Here is a 15,144-nt window from a genome sequence, read left to right as displayed (position 1 = left end):
GGAATGAAAATCCTTATGCGGTATTTGCTTCCCACATGAAATGCAATTATTAACTTTGTCTGACATCGATCTAAGGCAAGAAAAGTTTCCCCAACGGGGTACTTCGCTTTTAAGAAGACTTTGGTTGCAAAATATTCGTAATCTCAGGAGCTGGCCGACCGGCACTTGCGCACTGCTTCTGCTTCGGGCACCGCGCGGCAAGAAAGACTGAAGAAAATGGCGTTGGCTGGTTCTTTTACACCCCTGTCGCACTGACGTCAGGGAAGAAGTGACGACAACTGACACCGGACCTAGACTTTGGAATTCGGCCGACCGAGGACCCACCTGACGGCAGGAAAACCCATCTGTTATGACTGCAGCTGTATGCACGATGAACATCAGAGAACTCTTTAGCGTGGAATGGTACGTTTCAGTCCCTATAGAAGGACTGCTGAGGAGACTGTGCTGAGCATGCGCACACAAAGGATTAAACAGCACAAAATGACAGTTGCTACATTTTCACCTGTCAGCAGAAATTCTTGCAGTTTTAAGAGACTGCATAATTTATTCACATGGACGTTCCCGATAATTTGATTAGAAATACAAGGTGTGGTTAAAAAATGCTGTCTTCTACAGTAGGTCTGAGGTATTCTCCCTCTTGTTATATGGTAGTCAGTAGTTATTAGACCTACTATGGAAATTAAGTCATATCATCTGATGACAGCACAAGGCGTTTTTAGGGATTCGCAGATTAACAGTATTCTAAATGTGGAGCTATTCTATTTCACATATTGGAAAACTTACTGGTAGAAAAAAAGAAGCAGTTTTTGGGCCAAATTGCTCCTGGATGCAGTCAAATCAAGCAGAGGAAAGCAGAACTCAAACGGAAACTCCAACCCCCAAACCGGTGTGGCTCTCAATGATCTCCATGCAATTGTAGAGTGCAAAAATATAAGAGGGATCCAAGAAGCAGGTAAAATCTCCAAATATCAGCAAAAAGAAGGAAATACCTGCTGCTGGACCCTCTATTGGGGAAAAACAAAAGAAAATAAAGTTGGGGGTGGAGGTGTTATGCAGGTGGTGGCTTGGATTGCAAGAATCCAATTGGCTGTTACCACTTGCATTATCAACCAGTTTTTAATAGGATTTTCGACTAAAAGTTTAATGAGACCTTAACGTGAAAACATGCAGAATCATAACTATACAAGGTAAATTACAAGTTCAGTTACGATTTCCAGCACATTTTATATTAAGCTCAGCTACAAATCTGCACTACAGTTTCTCTCGCTCGTGGAAGGCACTCGGGGGTAATAGCTTGTAACTGCTATCATCTCAGCGCGCTCGGATGTAAGCACAGAGGCGCTATGAGACGGTAGTCGGGGTTAAGGAGTTACAGTCCTCCACCAGCAACAGCCCTGTAAGGGAAGTGGAAAGCTCTTGGACCAAACCCCTTTGGAGGCGGGTAAAGTGTGCTAAGTAATTAATTGCTCTCAGCCCAAAAGTGGCTGAGGCATACACACGCTTCCCCAAAATGGTCCATCACCTGGACTTCCTGTTCAGGGGATGGAGAATGGAGCAATACTCTGCCAGCAGCCACGATGGCATCGACTGTGACACCCTTGCCCCAGAAAGAACAGTCCACAGGAGGACTAAAACTTGTTTGCTCTTTTTGGGACTGGCTCCACTGTGTCTGGCTCCTTCCAGACCCTTCTAGTGATCAAATCTACTAACCCATCAGCAGGGTCGGACAGCCAGGAAGCAGATGGGCCTGTCCCAAAAGCTTTCAGAAACACGGACTCAGAAGACGGAGGTTGGGGAGACTATTTGCCCTTCTGCTTCAAAATTACAAGGATGCCCTCAAAGGAGAATTTGTCAGGTTGAGATCTGGGGGACCCTTCTCCATCAGAGGTCCATGTCCTCTATGAGGGACTCCATGGGGGTGTCCAAGTGCCTCCTCTTGCACTTTCTCTTATGATGTACCTCCTCCACAGAGGAATCTGGGGAGGACTTGGAAGAGGCTGAAGGCTCAAACAGGAGGGCTGTCCCTGGACAGGATGGGAGGCCTCACCAGCTGAAGCACAACTTCAAATTAGTATAACAAATCTGAACCTTCCTCTAGGGCAGAATGCAGAAGTAATCACCTCAAAATTACAAATTAACCCTAATAAAGCTATTAACATAATTTGTGTACATCTCCCCCCAGGAAATAACACTGACATTAGAATGTATCCTCAGCTACCTGTCTAACAACCTCCCCCAAGAAACACTAGTTCTAGGTGACTAACATTGACTGGAATTCTTGTAATAGCATAAATCCCTCATCCCACATAAACCTATATGCTTTTACTCAACTCATGAACTGTCCAACCAGAACTGATAAATACAACCATGAATCCATCCTAGACTAGATTCTGATTAATACGCCTCAACAAACCTACCAGTCTGGTACCCTTCCTGATGATCTAAGCGACCATTCTTTAACCTATGTCATTAGACACAAAACCAACCTAACTTTACCTACCACCTTTAGAACACTACGAACAAAAAAACATTTTAACCCTGAACATTTTCAAGCTGATCTGAAACAAACAAATTGGTCCTCACTAAAATATCTCCCACTTAATGAAGCAGTAGAATACTTTAACTCTACGTTCTTATCAATTCTAGACCAACATGCCCCAACACGAACCATCAGAACTAAAACAAAAATAACACCCTGGCTAACTAATACTAGGCATAAAATCATTCTTAGAAATAAATCTTGGTCTAAATGGCGAACCACTAAAAATCTAACTAACCACCAAAAGTTTAGAGAGCTTAGAAACAGCACTAAAAGATCTATCCTAACAGACAAAAAGAACTATTACCTCCAGCTACAGCATACCACTAATAAAGAACCTAAAAAATTCTGGGCCAGTATTAACAATCTTCTATCTCCAGGTCACTCCATTTCACCTAATCCCCAGGACTCTAACCCAGATAACCCTACACAAACAGCAAATGACTTCAACTTGTTCTTCACAAATACTATCAAAACACTTGCTAGTCATTTATCTCCTGATACGTCTAAACTACTTCCACCTATATCAAATCCACCTCCTACCCTCCACTTACAACCTGTCTCTACCTCCTTCATTACATCACTGCTCCAAAAATTAAAACCTACCACTCCCCCTGCAGACAAACTGCCTGCAGAATTCCTGCAGGTAGGTGCCAAAGCCTTAAGCTACCCTATTTCCATCCTAATTAATAGATCTGTAAAGGAAGGAATATTCCCCTCTATCTGGAAGATATCTCATATCATCCCACTACATGAAGGGGGTAGCTCTAATGAGTTTTCCAATTTTCAACCAATAGCTCTCCTCTCACCACTCACAAAAATCATGGAAAAATGTATTCACAAACAAATACTAAATCACCTTCTTAACAACCTACTCTCTGTCAGCATGGTTTCAGACCCTCACACAGTACCACTACAGCTTTACTCTCCTTCACTGACTCCATTAACACTAACCGTACCAACAACTACTTATCATCCTCAGTCTTCATCGATCTATCTAAAGCGTTTGATATGGTGAATCACAAACTTTTACTACATATTCTCAAATATCTTGCTCTTGACCATCTAGCCTTATCCTGGTTTGAATCTTACCTAAAAAATCGTCAGCAGGCAGTACTTTGGAAAAACTCACTTTCAAATCTTCTACCTATCTCCATAGGCGTACCCCAAGGCTCTATCCTAGGCCCTTTACTATTTTCAATTTTTATTAATGACCTTCAATCTGCTATTCCTCATGTTACCTGTATTCAATACGCAGACGATTCTACTATAATCTGTACTGCTAACTCTCTAACAGAACTCTGGTCACTTACTCAAAAAGCTTTTAACACTGTAGAACAATGGTTCTCTGACCGCTGTCTACTCCTTAACCCCAAGAAAACCAAATTGTTACTTTTTTCACCTACTCGCAAATTGACTCCACCACACTTTACTCTTGCATCCTCTGACAGAACACTCATTTCTCCTGACTTAACCACAAAACTATTAGGAATAACTATTGATAATAACCTCAACTTTGATTCTCACATCAACAACACCATAAAATTAGTAAATAAAAAAATAGGATCCCTTTACAGAATCAAACCTTTCCTAACACCTACAGCAAGATCCATCATTGCTAGGTCTCACCTAATTTCTACTCTTCTCTATGCTTGTCCCATTTACACTAATCTTTCCAAAAACAACATGAAGAAACTAGAAACATCCTATCATAACATAGCTCGATTTGCTGTAGGATCTCCTTTTCAAACTCATCACTGCCAGAACCTAAAAGAATTAGGCTGGCTTGAACTTCCTAACCAACTTGTTCTTCAACAAATCTTAATAGCTTATAAGATTCTATATCAGCCAACCAATACACCAATACTCTCTAGCCTTATTTCTCCATACAAAAACCTGAAACAACTTCACTCTAACAAACTCCTGATTAATATTAGCAAACCTCACAATCATGCAGGTGACTGTTTATTCTCCAACTCTGTTGGAAAAACATGGAATAAACTACCCTCTGATATCACTTCTTTAACCTCTTTCCAACTTTTTAAAAATCAACTAAAAATTCATCTCAATAAACACTGGCTTTGCTCCTGCACTAATCCAGACTAATGCTCACTCAAAAAAAAAAAAAAAAAAAAAATTCTCGTATCTTATTTTATCTTTTTAAATCATCTGTTTAAATTGCTATGTTTCTCATGTAACATTTTTATGCCTTTTGTGAACTTGTACAACTTATGGAGCTTTTCTCCCCGGGCCTCTACTGAAAATGGACATATATCCAGTTGGACTAGCCCGGTCAACAAATGTAAAATAAAAAAAATAAAATAAAGTAGAGAGAGAGGCAGGGAGGGACTGGGAGGTATGGTAGATGAAACTCCAGCCCTAAAGAAGGTCCTCTCTACAACCCAGAAAGCAGAGGGGCTGGAAGTGGTCCCATCCCCCATGTCAGAGGGGGAGAAGTTCCCACAGAGGATAAACAAGTCCAGAAACAGCACCACAACCCCCGGATGATACCGGTCTGGAGCTATCGAAAACTGAAGCGCCAAGGAGAAGGGACTGGTCTGGCAAAACTGTACCAGATCCCGCCCCCAGAGAGCCCGTGTCGACCACTCCAGCATGGGGCTCACTCTGCTCAGAGGATGAAGGAACAGATCAAGCCAGTGACCCTGGTGGGGTCGAGAAAGGAGGTACACTGGACCTTGCAGGGATTTGACCACTGATGTCCTGAGATTCCAAGACCACAGGGGTTGGAAGAGGAGAAACAGTAACTGGGAGGGGTGAAGTGCCCCTGGCCGCATGGGCAGGGGAAGCCAGGAGCCCCAACTATTTGGGCCTTGAGGAAGCTCCTCATCATCCTGTTGATGTTAGAGGTTAACAGACTCCTGGAAGACTTGGAGGAAACTGAAGAGTGAGAGGACTTAGCAGGAGACCCTACCAACTTGAGCCAGTGTTCGGCTCTGGGGCCTTAGAGCCAACTTAACAGTCTGCCTAGAGGCAGAAGGAAAAGCTACCTCCTCAAGAATTACAGTTGGATCAGATGATCCTGTCAGATCAGACAGCCGAACCGACATAGCAATCATGACGGACTGGTCAGATCAGAGGCTGGCCTGATCCTAGCCGGATCAGAGGGTCTCTGATCCAAAGAAGTCCTGGATCTGGAGGATGACTGCAGTTTTTGGATCTAAAGACCTCTGATCTAAGATGGTCCAGGCTGGGATCGGATCCGGGGACCTAGGAACCAACAGCCACGGTTTCTTGGAGGGTCCCGATGGTAAAGTGGTCTTCCTCTTGGGATCTACAGAGGGAGCCTTCAAAGGGGAGGTAAAGGGACCCCCCCCCCGGGCTAAACCTTTAAAAGAAGCTTAGTGCGGCACTCTGCCAAGGCAGAGGTTGAATGTGGCACAAATGTCACATTCAGCCTCCAGGTGCCGAGCACCCAAGCAATATAAGGAATCCTCATGAGAGTCAGAAATGGGCATCTTCCGAATGCACAAGGAGCACTTTTTAAACCCTGATGGCTTATCTGCCTTAAGGAAAAAAACAAGAAAATAAGAAAAAACACACTACCAACTAACTGACAAAGCCCTAATGGCTAGGGGGAAAAGGGAGCCAAAACTTCACAAGGGGGGGGGGCACTAAAAAGCTACCCTAGGGAGGGGTGGTACTATTAAACAACTTAACTAACAAGAAAATAACTAATTAGCTCACTAGTATTAAAACACCAATAAAAATCACTTAGCTGTAGCCAGAGCGGAGGAACTGTGTCCGCGTTGAATAACAGCAAATGAGACTTTGGAGCTAGACTGTAGTAGGGCATCTTGTGAGAGGGAGGAGCTAGAGCCTTGGATCTATCCGTAGTATGTTTGCCAGCTTGGATCCTAGACCCTATGGTCATGAATGATGTCTGAGAACATCAGATCAAGGTGGTTTATGACTACTTGATTTGAAGAGATGTTTGAGATACACAGTTAACGTTCATACACAACACACGCAGAAGATTACAATCAAAGTGGAAAAGTTTATCGAAGCAGGGGATGTTCAAAAAATAAAGTGGGATTTTGGATGGAGGTCTTTTTTTAAGCACCTTTACAGAATTATCACTTAAGACAAACTATACATTTATATAAAAGAAAACAACCTACATTAACATGTTCACAGTTAGTGTATAATCACATATATTCTTATGCAATCAGTTCAACATTACATAAATTCATTAATTCCTGCTTTCTCCTAAACCTCACGTCTCCTTCAAAACATTTTTCTGCATGTATTGTTCCCACAACTGACATTTATTCCTATGTAATTTGCTCCTTTTTCTAAAGATCCCACTTCCAGTTAACTTCTGTTACAATATTCTCTACTTAAAATACAGCTGGTTTAGATTTTGATTTCTATTTTCTAGTAATTGTTTTGTTGGCAGCCACCAGAACTTAAGACCTTACTATTTCTAGGCAATTCAAAACCTTTATCCCAGCTGAAAAAAAGCAAGTTTTAGTTGCGCACATTTGCTCACCCAATATTTCTGAATATTTTGTAGGGAATGTTTAAAGTATGACAATTCATTACACTCCAAAACATGTTCCCAGTATAAACATATCTATGTAAACACTTCCAAGCAAAAATCCTAAACCTAGACTTTGTTGCTCACTTGAGAACCATTCAAATGTTCTCCCATTATTTTCTTTTGAATTGCTTATCCAGTCTTTTCTAAACTCTTAGTTACTATAGCAATAACCCATGCCTGGGTGTGGGTAATGCTGGATTTACCCATGGTTGGTGTGGTTTGGTAACGAGGGCGAAGCCCGAGTGGCCAAACAAAGACAACAGTGGGTAAATCCAGCATTACCCACACCCAGAAGTGGGTTATTGCTACTAAACTATGACATTTAAGAAAAAAATACTTTTCTTAAATAATGGCATTGTATAATGCCTCCTTGCTGCCCTTCCGCAGCTGTCTGGTATTCTGCGGCAGGTACTGATATACTGCGCATGCGTATGCTTACGCAGTACATCAGAGCTGTGGGTGGAAGCAACAGAGAAAGCAAGATCTCCGTTGCTTTTTTAAAAAGTGTCGCACTATGTTAAAGGAGTTTAACATAGCGAGACAGCTTTAAAAAAAAGCAACGGAGAAAGAAAGATTCTCAGTTACTTTTTTTAAAGCTGTCTTGCTGTGTTAAACTCCTTGAACATAGTGAGACAGTGTCTAAAAAGCAGCGGAGATCTTGCGTTCTCCGTTGCTGTAAAAAAAAAAAAAAAAAAATACTAATGGAAAAAGTCCGGGCGACTGGACCTTTTTCCATTAGTACAAGTCTGACTTACAACATGCATGCTGAACAATCAGCGTTCTTGTTTTGGAATATTAATTGGGGGGGGGGGGGTCGTATAATATGCAATATTTTATACTCCCTACTTTTACACCCAGCCCCTCCACCCCAACAGTCCAAGATGCCTATTAACATAAATGTGTTTTTGTCCAGTCTTTCTTCTCTTTTTACACTGTAATGCCTAGGTTTCTTCAAATTAAAAAAAAAGTACTTTTTTTACTTCAGTATCTTTATCACATACAACAATCACTGAAAATGCAATTTAGATCATGAAGTATTTTATACAAATACTGTTAACAAAAATGTATTTTCTCTTTTTCCATTTAGTGTCTTCCAAACATTAAATGACATGAAATTCAGTATATGCCTGTCAGTACTCCCACAAGTTTAACAAAGTCAACAAAAAGCCAATCTTTCACAGCCATACTTTACAAATGTGACTGACCTACCTATGAACCTCTACGCAAGCCTAGCCAACAAGGTTCCCTGGCTTACGCCACCCAAGAAAGTTATTTTCCTATGCCACTGTCGAGCAGACATGCAGAAGTGATCCCCGGGGTGTATTTCATTTCCCATCCACTCAAGAGTTTTCTTGAAGAGTGCTAATGAAGAACTTTGCTTGACACAGATGGGTAGCCTGTTCGAGTATGGGAAGTCTCTGGATCAGAAATCTATCCTTCCAGCATGTCCTGTTTATTGTGGTGACAAGGTTTAGGTCCCTAGAGCGTGTAGCTCTGCGAGATTGGGATTTCTTTAGGTGTAGCATGTCCAACAGCTCTGGGTTTGACACAGCTTTATATGTTAGGCAGAGATCACCTCGGAGTAGGCGATATGCTACGGAGTAAAGCTGGAGTTTTTTTGAGGCGGTCAGTGTAGGGCATTTGTTTGAGGCCAGTAATCCTCTTTGTGAGGTACTTTTGTGCCCTTTCCAGCTGCTGTAGATGTCTTGTGAGGTACATTCCAAAAGGGGCGTTGTACTCTATAATGGGACTAATGAGTGTCAAGTACAGGGGAACAATGACCTTTTTTCCTGGATGAGAACCCTTTATGATGAGGTGTGCCTCATGTGATGCTTTATTCTCTCACATTTACTCACTAATTTCAGTGTTGTCTTCTTCCTGTTCATTTCCATCTGCCACCCCCAGACAAATTTCCATCCGCCACCCCCAGACAAATTTCCATCCGCCACCCCCAGACAAATTTCCATCTGCCACCCCCAGACAAATTTCCATCTGCCACCCCCAGACAAATTTCCATCTGCCACCCCCAGACAAATTTCCATCTGCCACCCCCAGACAAATTTCCATCTGCCACCTCCAGACAAATTTCCATCTGCCACCCCCAGTCACCGGTTAAAGTCCAAGGTATTCCCTAGTCTTCTAGTCAGCTCCTGTACTTTTTTCCATCACGCATTTAACCTTTGGAACATTGTAAACTATTTCACTGGCAAAGTCTCTCTGGAAGCTTTATCAGAAAAATGAGAAGCAGAGTTCCCTTCGGTTTGTTGGCTCATTTTTTGTTGGACAAACTTTTGTACTTCCTCTTAGCCTGTTCTGCAACAAAACTGATTCTCCAAGGAAAAAAATATTCTGAAAACAGATGGATACAGCAGCTTGAATGCCACACTTGCCACTTGACATTCCCAGACTGCTGGGATAAATTTCTCTATTCACTGTAAACCAGGCAAAAATCATTTTCCACAAACACTCCTGTCTCCAGTTTTTAATATTTTGTCCTTCTGCCACAGTTCTGTCAGGATCAACTAAGTAGAATCTTTACTAATGCAGGTCTTGGTTGCTTTCTCATTTCTACACATGATGTACCCTTTCAATTATTCACAAATCCTGATCCGGAATACCAGTCCAGCTACTTATTTGTGCCTTCATAAAACTTAGTCTGTTTATCTGGCACAGCATAAAATTTCAGGTTTTCTCTGCACGTTCTGTCCACTAACTACCACTTTTTGAAATAGCTCTTCTAGAGCAGTCTCACACTTCAAGACAGTCTTTTAATTTCAACCATCTAATTTTTGCAGTTTTATCAGTTCATCTAAATAGCGGTTGAAAGCTTCTTCCATTTTTCTAACCTTTTTTTATTGGAGTTTAAAAATAAATGAAACACTGAAGGAATATATAATCAGCTCTTCTCATTTTTGATTTTACAATACATTACTGGAAGCCATCTACCGTACCAAATGAATAGAGTGGTAGCACAGCAACAAGTACTGTTGCCTTACAGCAAGAGGTTGCCCAGTTCGATACTTGGCTGGGTGCTTTAGTGCAGAATATGCATGGCCTCCCAGAGTTCATATGGGTTTCCTTCCAGTGCTCCAAGTTTCTTTCCACATTCCAAAAACATGCAATAAGTGTATCGGACACTAAACTGGCCATAGGTGCGAGTGTGTGGTGTAGAACTACAGCAGCAGGGCTAATCACCCAGCGGTGTAAACCTTGGCTCTAGATCGTTACTGTTCAAGTGACACCTCATCCCATGTACAAAAATGGAAAAAGGGGTTGTGGATGGATGGATCTCTTCCCAAAGCTGAAACCTGAACTGCTTTTTTGATTAACAGCTGCAGGATTTTTCCCAGTCTGTTCTCTCCATCTTTTCTAGTTGCTTTTCTTTCAGGCTCTCTAAGTTTCTTTTCTGGCATCCAGGCAGTGTACTTATTAGCCAGTAACTGAATTTTGCAGAAATAAGCAGAATTACTGGCCCTCATCTACTGGTTTATTTTTTCATACTGGGAAAGCTGAAAATAATCTGATGGTCAGTGTGCAGTCATCTTCTTGAATGTAGATCCTCAAGGAGAATAACCTTATAGAATATCATAGTCTTAGAATACTTTTTGCCACTTTATGAACTAAGCCAACACAAGAATGGAGAAAGAATATTTTGCTAATAGGAAGACAAAGTACAGGTACAGAAAATAGGCAAGAGGGGGGCTGGAATTTACTGGAGAAAACTGGCCAAGGAAAAAAGACAACTGGGAGCAAATAAGAGCGAGAAAGGTAATAAAGTGGGATGAGTCCAAGAAGGCATTTAGATTGCAGTCTAGAGACTACCTTCTCTACCAGGGAAGGATAGAGTATAGGCAAAGAGAAAGGGATAGGGGATTCTTAAGTGAAGGACCTGCTCTGGTAGCGATTTTATCTGAATCTAGAACAGATGCTGCTGTTAAAAAGGCATAATTAGTAGGGCATATAAAATATTGCAAGACAACTATAAGAATCAGTCAGAGGAGGTTAGAAATGACTGGGAAGAGACTGAACAGCAAACAATGGGAGGATATTTATTGCTCCAAGTATGCAAAAAGTCCAGAAGGTTTAGGATCTTTGCTTCAAAGTGTTTGGATAGGTATTTTACCCCAAGCAGACTGAAGAGATTTTACTGCGGTAGTGTTGTCGCCTCACAGTTAGACGTTGCACGTTTGATTCTCAGTTAGAGCGTCTTCTGTGTCTCGACATGCATGAATGGGCGTTCCTTCACTGAAGGTTGTGCGTTAGGCCCGGCAAGCCAGCATGTAAAAATCTACTGCCAATGATTAGCGGACCGGAGTTCCGCTGTGGCGACCCCTAACTGGGAAAAGCCGAAAGACAGAACACAGAAGAAGACTTAAGAGATTTTCTTCAGGTAGATAACAAATGTTAGATGTGATGGGAACATGGGAAGAGAATTAGGTAACTGAGAACATGTGCTTTGGGAGTATAAGGAGTTGGCAGATTTTAAACATTCCCTGCAGAATACTTGGTCAGAAATACTGGGTAAATAAATGGCTGTAACTGATAAAATTATTTTGAGCTTGGTCATAGATCTGAATTGCTTAGGAAAAATAAGACCTTATTAAGTTGAATTCCGTTAGCTGCCAAAAAAGCAGTTACTAAGATGGAAATCAAAGTCTAAACCAACTGTATTTGAATATTTGATTATAAAAAAGTGGAAGATGGCTCTTCAGAGAAGGGAAGGAGCAAATTACAAAGAAATACATGGAAACTAAAAATACATGCAGAATAATGTTCAGAATGAGGAGTGAGGTTTAAGTGGGAATTCAGCAATTTACGTAATGCTGGACTGACAACAGTTTGTGTGTGGTCTGATGTACAATGTATGTAAATGGAAAAATTAATATGGCTTGTTTTATGTTAATATATGCTTGCATACATCTTATTTGATACTTTAGTGCAGGTGCTATAAAAAAATTTAGTGCAGGTGCTTAAAGCATTTTGCTGATCTTTCAAATACACTTCCAAGCTCCTTCGCCAGGATTGCTAGACTTGTCATTTGATGAACTCTGCTGCCTTTCTTGTAGTCCCTCCTTGCACTTCTCAATCTCCAAGCTTTTCTCTTAATTTATCACCCTTAAATTGCCAGCAATTACTTGTATTAGAGCAATGTTTCAATGATCAAACAAGAAAGTACTAACTAGTGTATTATATACTACCCCAATAGAACTAATTAATCCCTGTTCTTCACAAAGATGTATTCAAAAACTCACTCTCTGGAAGAGTCAGTTTAGCTCTAAATGCGTGCAACATAAATATCAGTCTGTGTGTAGTACTCTGGGTGATTAACTACTAACTACGCAAAATGGTGTGTGTAAAATAAGGGGAACTGTGGGACATTCACAATCTGTGGCAAGGAAAAAAGGAAGTGAAGAATGTAAAAGGCATGGGATGATTTCTAGGCACTAAAAACATTTAGGGGATATTCCAGGAATGGGGGAAAAAAACTCTGGGACAAGTTTAACACTGGAGGGTGGTATTTTATTTTAGGCACACTCTAAAATGCAAGAAAGAGGTCAAAAAGTACTACTATACTATTCCAAACACATGCATCTGGACAGTTTTGCCCTGGGCCACTGCTGAAAATAGGCTCTGTCCTAGTGGGACTTTCCCAATCAACAAATGTTAAATTAATATAAGGAAAATGTATCCTTGTAACAGCACCAAGATTTATACTTTAAAGACACTATCATAACAGAGAAAAGATCAAGTAAATACAGACCAAGAAATAATTACTTTTAAAAGGTTAACTTTTCACTGAAAAGAGAACAGCAGCAATGTTTTCGAAAAAAGATAACCATTTCCTACTTTAAAAAATAGATGAAAGCAACAGTAATGGCAATACTTCTTGATAGCAAAATTCAGTTCATCTTATTTGTATAAATTTGAATCCAAGTCTCAATTACCACTTTGACAGCAATGCATACCAAAAACATGGCACAGTAAGTAGCACACATTTCCAATGTTGCCAGAAAGATCTGAAGACCTTTCCATCTCCACAAAGGGATCCTTACATGAAACATTAAAATGCGGTATCAGACTAAACTGGCAGTAGTTTAGTTTGATATTAAAACATCCCTTCTCACAACAGCAGGAAAAATCAACCCTGGGTCACTTCTGCAAACAGACTAGATGTCTCATGTGACCAACCAAGTCAACAAAGAATTAAAATAAAAATCTCACCTGTAGTTTTTCAATTTCTGTTTTTGCTGCTTGCCTAGCCTTTCCAACTGCACATCCCCAGTAACCCTAAAAAAACAGAGTATATGTGAATGCTTTTTTCTGGTGTTAAATAATGTTATAACTTGCTTTGCTAGTTTAAAAAACTTAGAATTTCTGAATAGCACTTATTGAAATTGTAACACTATTATTGAATCGCCTATAGTAATATTATGTAGTAGACAACTGTCTCTTAAAAAAAGTATCTTGAAAGTGCATCTATAGAGTTGATATCCACAAGTGGTATTTTAATGCTTTCTTGCCAGCACAACTGCAGGTATGCACCCTACCAGACACCAAGAAAGGTAATGAGTAGTCTATTACACAGATACACAAACATACTCCCAAGTTCAAAACACAAACAAACAAATAGGGTTACCTAAGGTTACTCAAATCCGAGCAGGCCAAAAGCCCTGACAGGGAGAATGGAAAAGGGATAAGTCCAGGTGGATATGGTACAAGCACATTAGACCAGGATGCTCAAAAAGAGAAGAGGAGATAAGAGGGGATATTTGCAGGGAACCAGTACTCATCCAATGTTAGCATGAACACTTGGGTCAAGGGATTGCAATCTTTTGCAACATAAAGAGAACATATTACAGGGACAGGTATGCAAGTATCACAGAAAATACCTCTGTTAGGCAACTGTCTTCCACTTCAAATAAAAATACTTCTCTTACTCTAGTCAAACGTAATTTAAAAGAATGGATGGCACAAGCCAATGTATTTCTTTGTGCAGGTTCCAAGCCTGGATAAATGGGGAGGGTTACGTCAGAAGGGCATCCGGTGTAAAATTTTTGCCAGATCAAATATGCGGACAACACAGATTTCAAAGTTAGGCATGTGGAAGTGAGGTAGGAACTTTGAATGTTGGCAGTATGACTGGTAAAGGGAGAGAGCTGGCTGATATGATGGAGAGAAGGAAGATTTACACATTGTGCATGCATGAGACCAGATGGAAGGGGAGTAAAGTCAGGTGTATTGGAGGAGAGTTCAAATTATTCTACCATGGTGTGGATGGGAGTAGAAATGAGGTAGAGGATATCCTGACGGAATATGTTGAGTGTTTTGGAGGTGAAAAAAAAAGTGTTGGACAAAGTGATGTTTATGAAGCTGGAAAGTGACTGTGTGATAAATGTTGTTAGTGCACATGCTCTGCAAGTTGGGTGTGTGATGGATGAGAGAAAAATTTTGGAGCAAGTTAGATGAAGTGGTAGTGTGTACCCAAGGATGAGAGTGGTGGTTGGAGTGGATTTCAATGGGCATACTAATGGAGGGAACAGAGGGGATTAGCAGTGATAGGTAGGTATGGTGTTAAGGGGAGGAATGCAGAAGGTCCAGATGGTAGTGGATTTTGCAAAAAGGATGGACATGTCTGTGGTGAATACATACTTTAAGAGGAGGGAGGAGCATAGGGTGATGTACAAGAGTGGAAGTAGATGCACACAAATGGATTATATTCTATGTAGGAGGGCCAATCTGCAGGAGATTGGAGACTGCAAAGTGGTGACAGGAGAAAGCATAGGATGGTTTTCTGTAGGAGGATGATAGAGGAGAGTGAGGGCAGGGTCAAGGATCAAATGGTGGAAGTTGAAAGGATAACTAAGGTGGAGTTCAGTGAAGAGTTAAGACAGGCACTGGGTGGCACTGAAGAGCTACTAGATAGCTGGGCAGCCACAGAAGAGCTGTTAAGGGAGACAGCTAGAAAGGCACTTGGTGTGACATCTGGATAGAGGGAGGAGGACAAGAAGGCCTTGTGGTGGAATGAGGAAGTACAGGAGAGTAT

The 15,144-nt window shown here is 41.0% G+C and overlaps 1 protein-coding gene across 1 annotated transcript in view; it reads right to left on the bottom strand.

Moving 5' to 3' along the window:
• PSMA3 (proteasome 20S subunit alpha 3) overlaps positions 1-15,144 on the bottom strand; it is a 496,948-nt gene that overhangs the window by 252,634 nt on the left and 229,170 nt on the right. Inside the window, exon 4 of the mRNA XM_044073576.1 lies at positions 13,323-13,388. Coding sequence (XP_043929511.1) covers positions 13,323-13,388 — 66 coding nt within the window. The remainder of the gene's footprint in view (positions 1-13,322; positions 13,389-15,144) is intronic.

This window comes from Protopterus annectens, chromosome 6.part0 (assembly GCF_019279795.1).
Source record: "Protopterus annectens isolate FY-2018-M chromosome 6.part0, PAN1.0, whole genome shotgun sequence".
NCBI lineage: Eukaryota > Metazoa > Chordata > Ceratodontiformes > Protopteridae > Protopterus > Protopterus annectens.
This window is presented reverse-complemented; position numbering and strand designations above follow the sequence as displayed.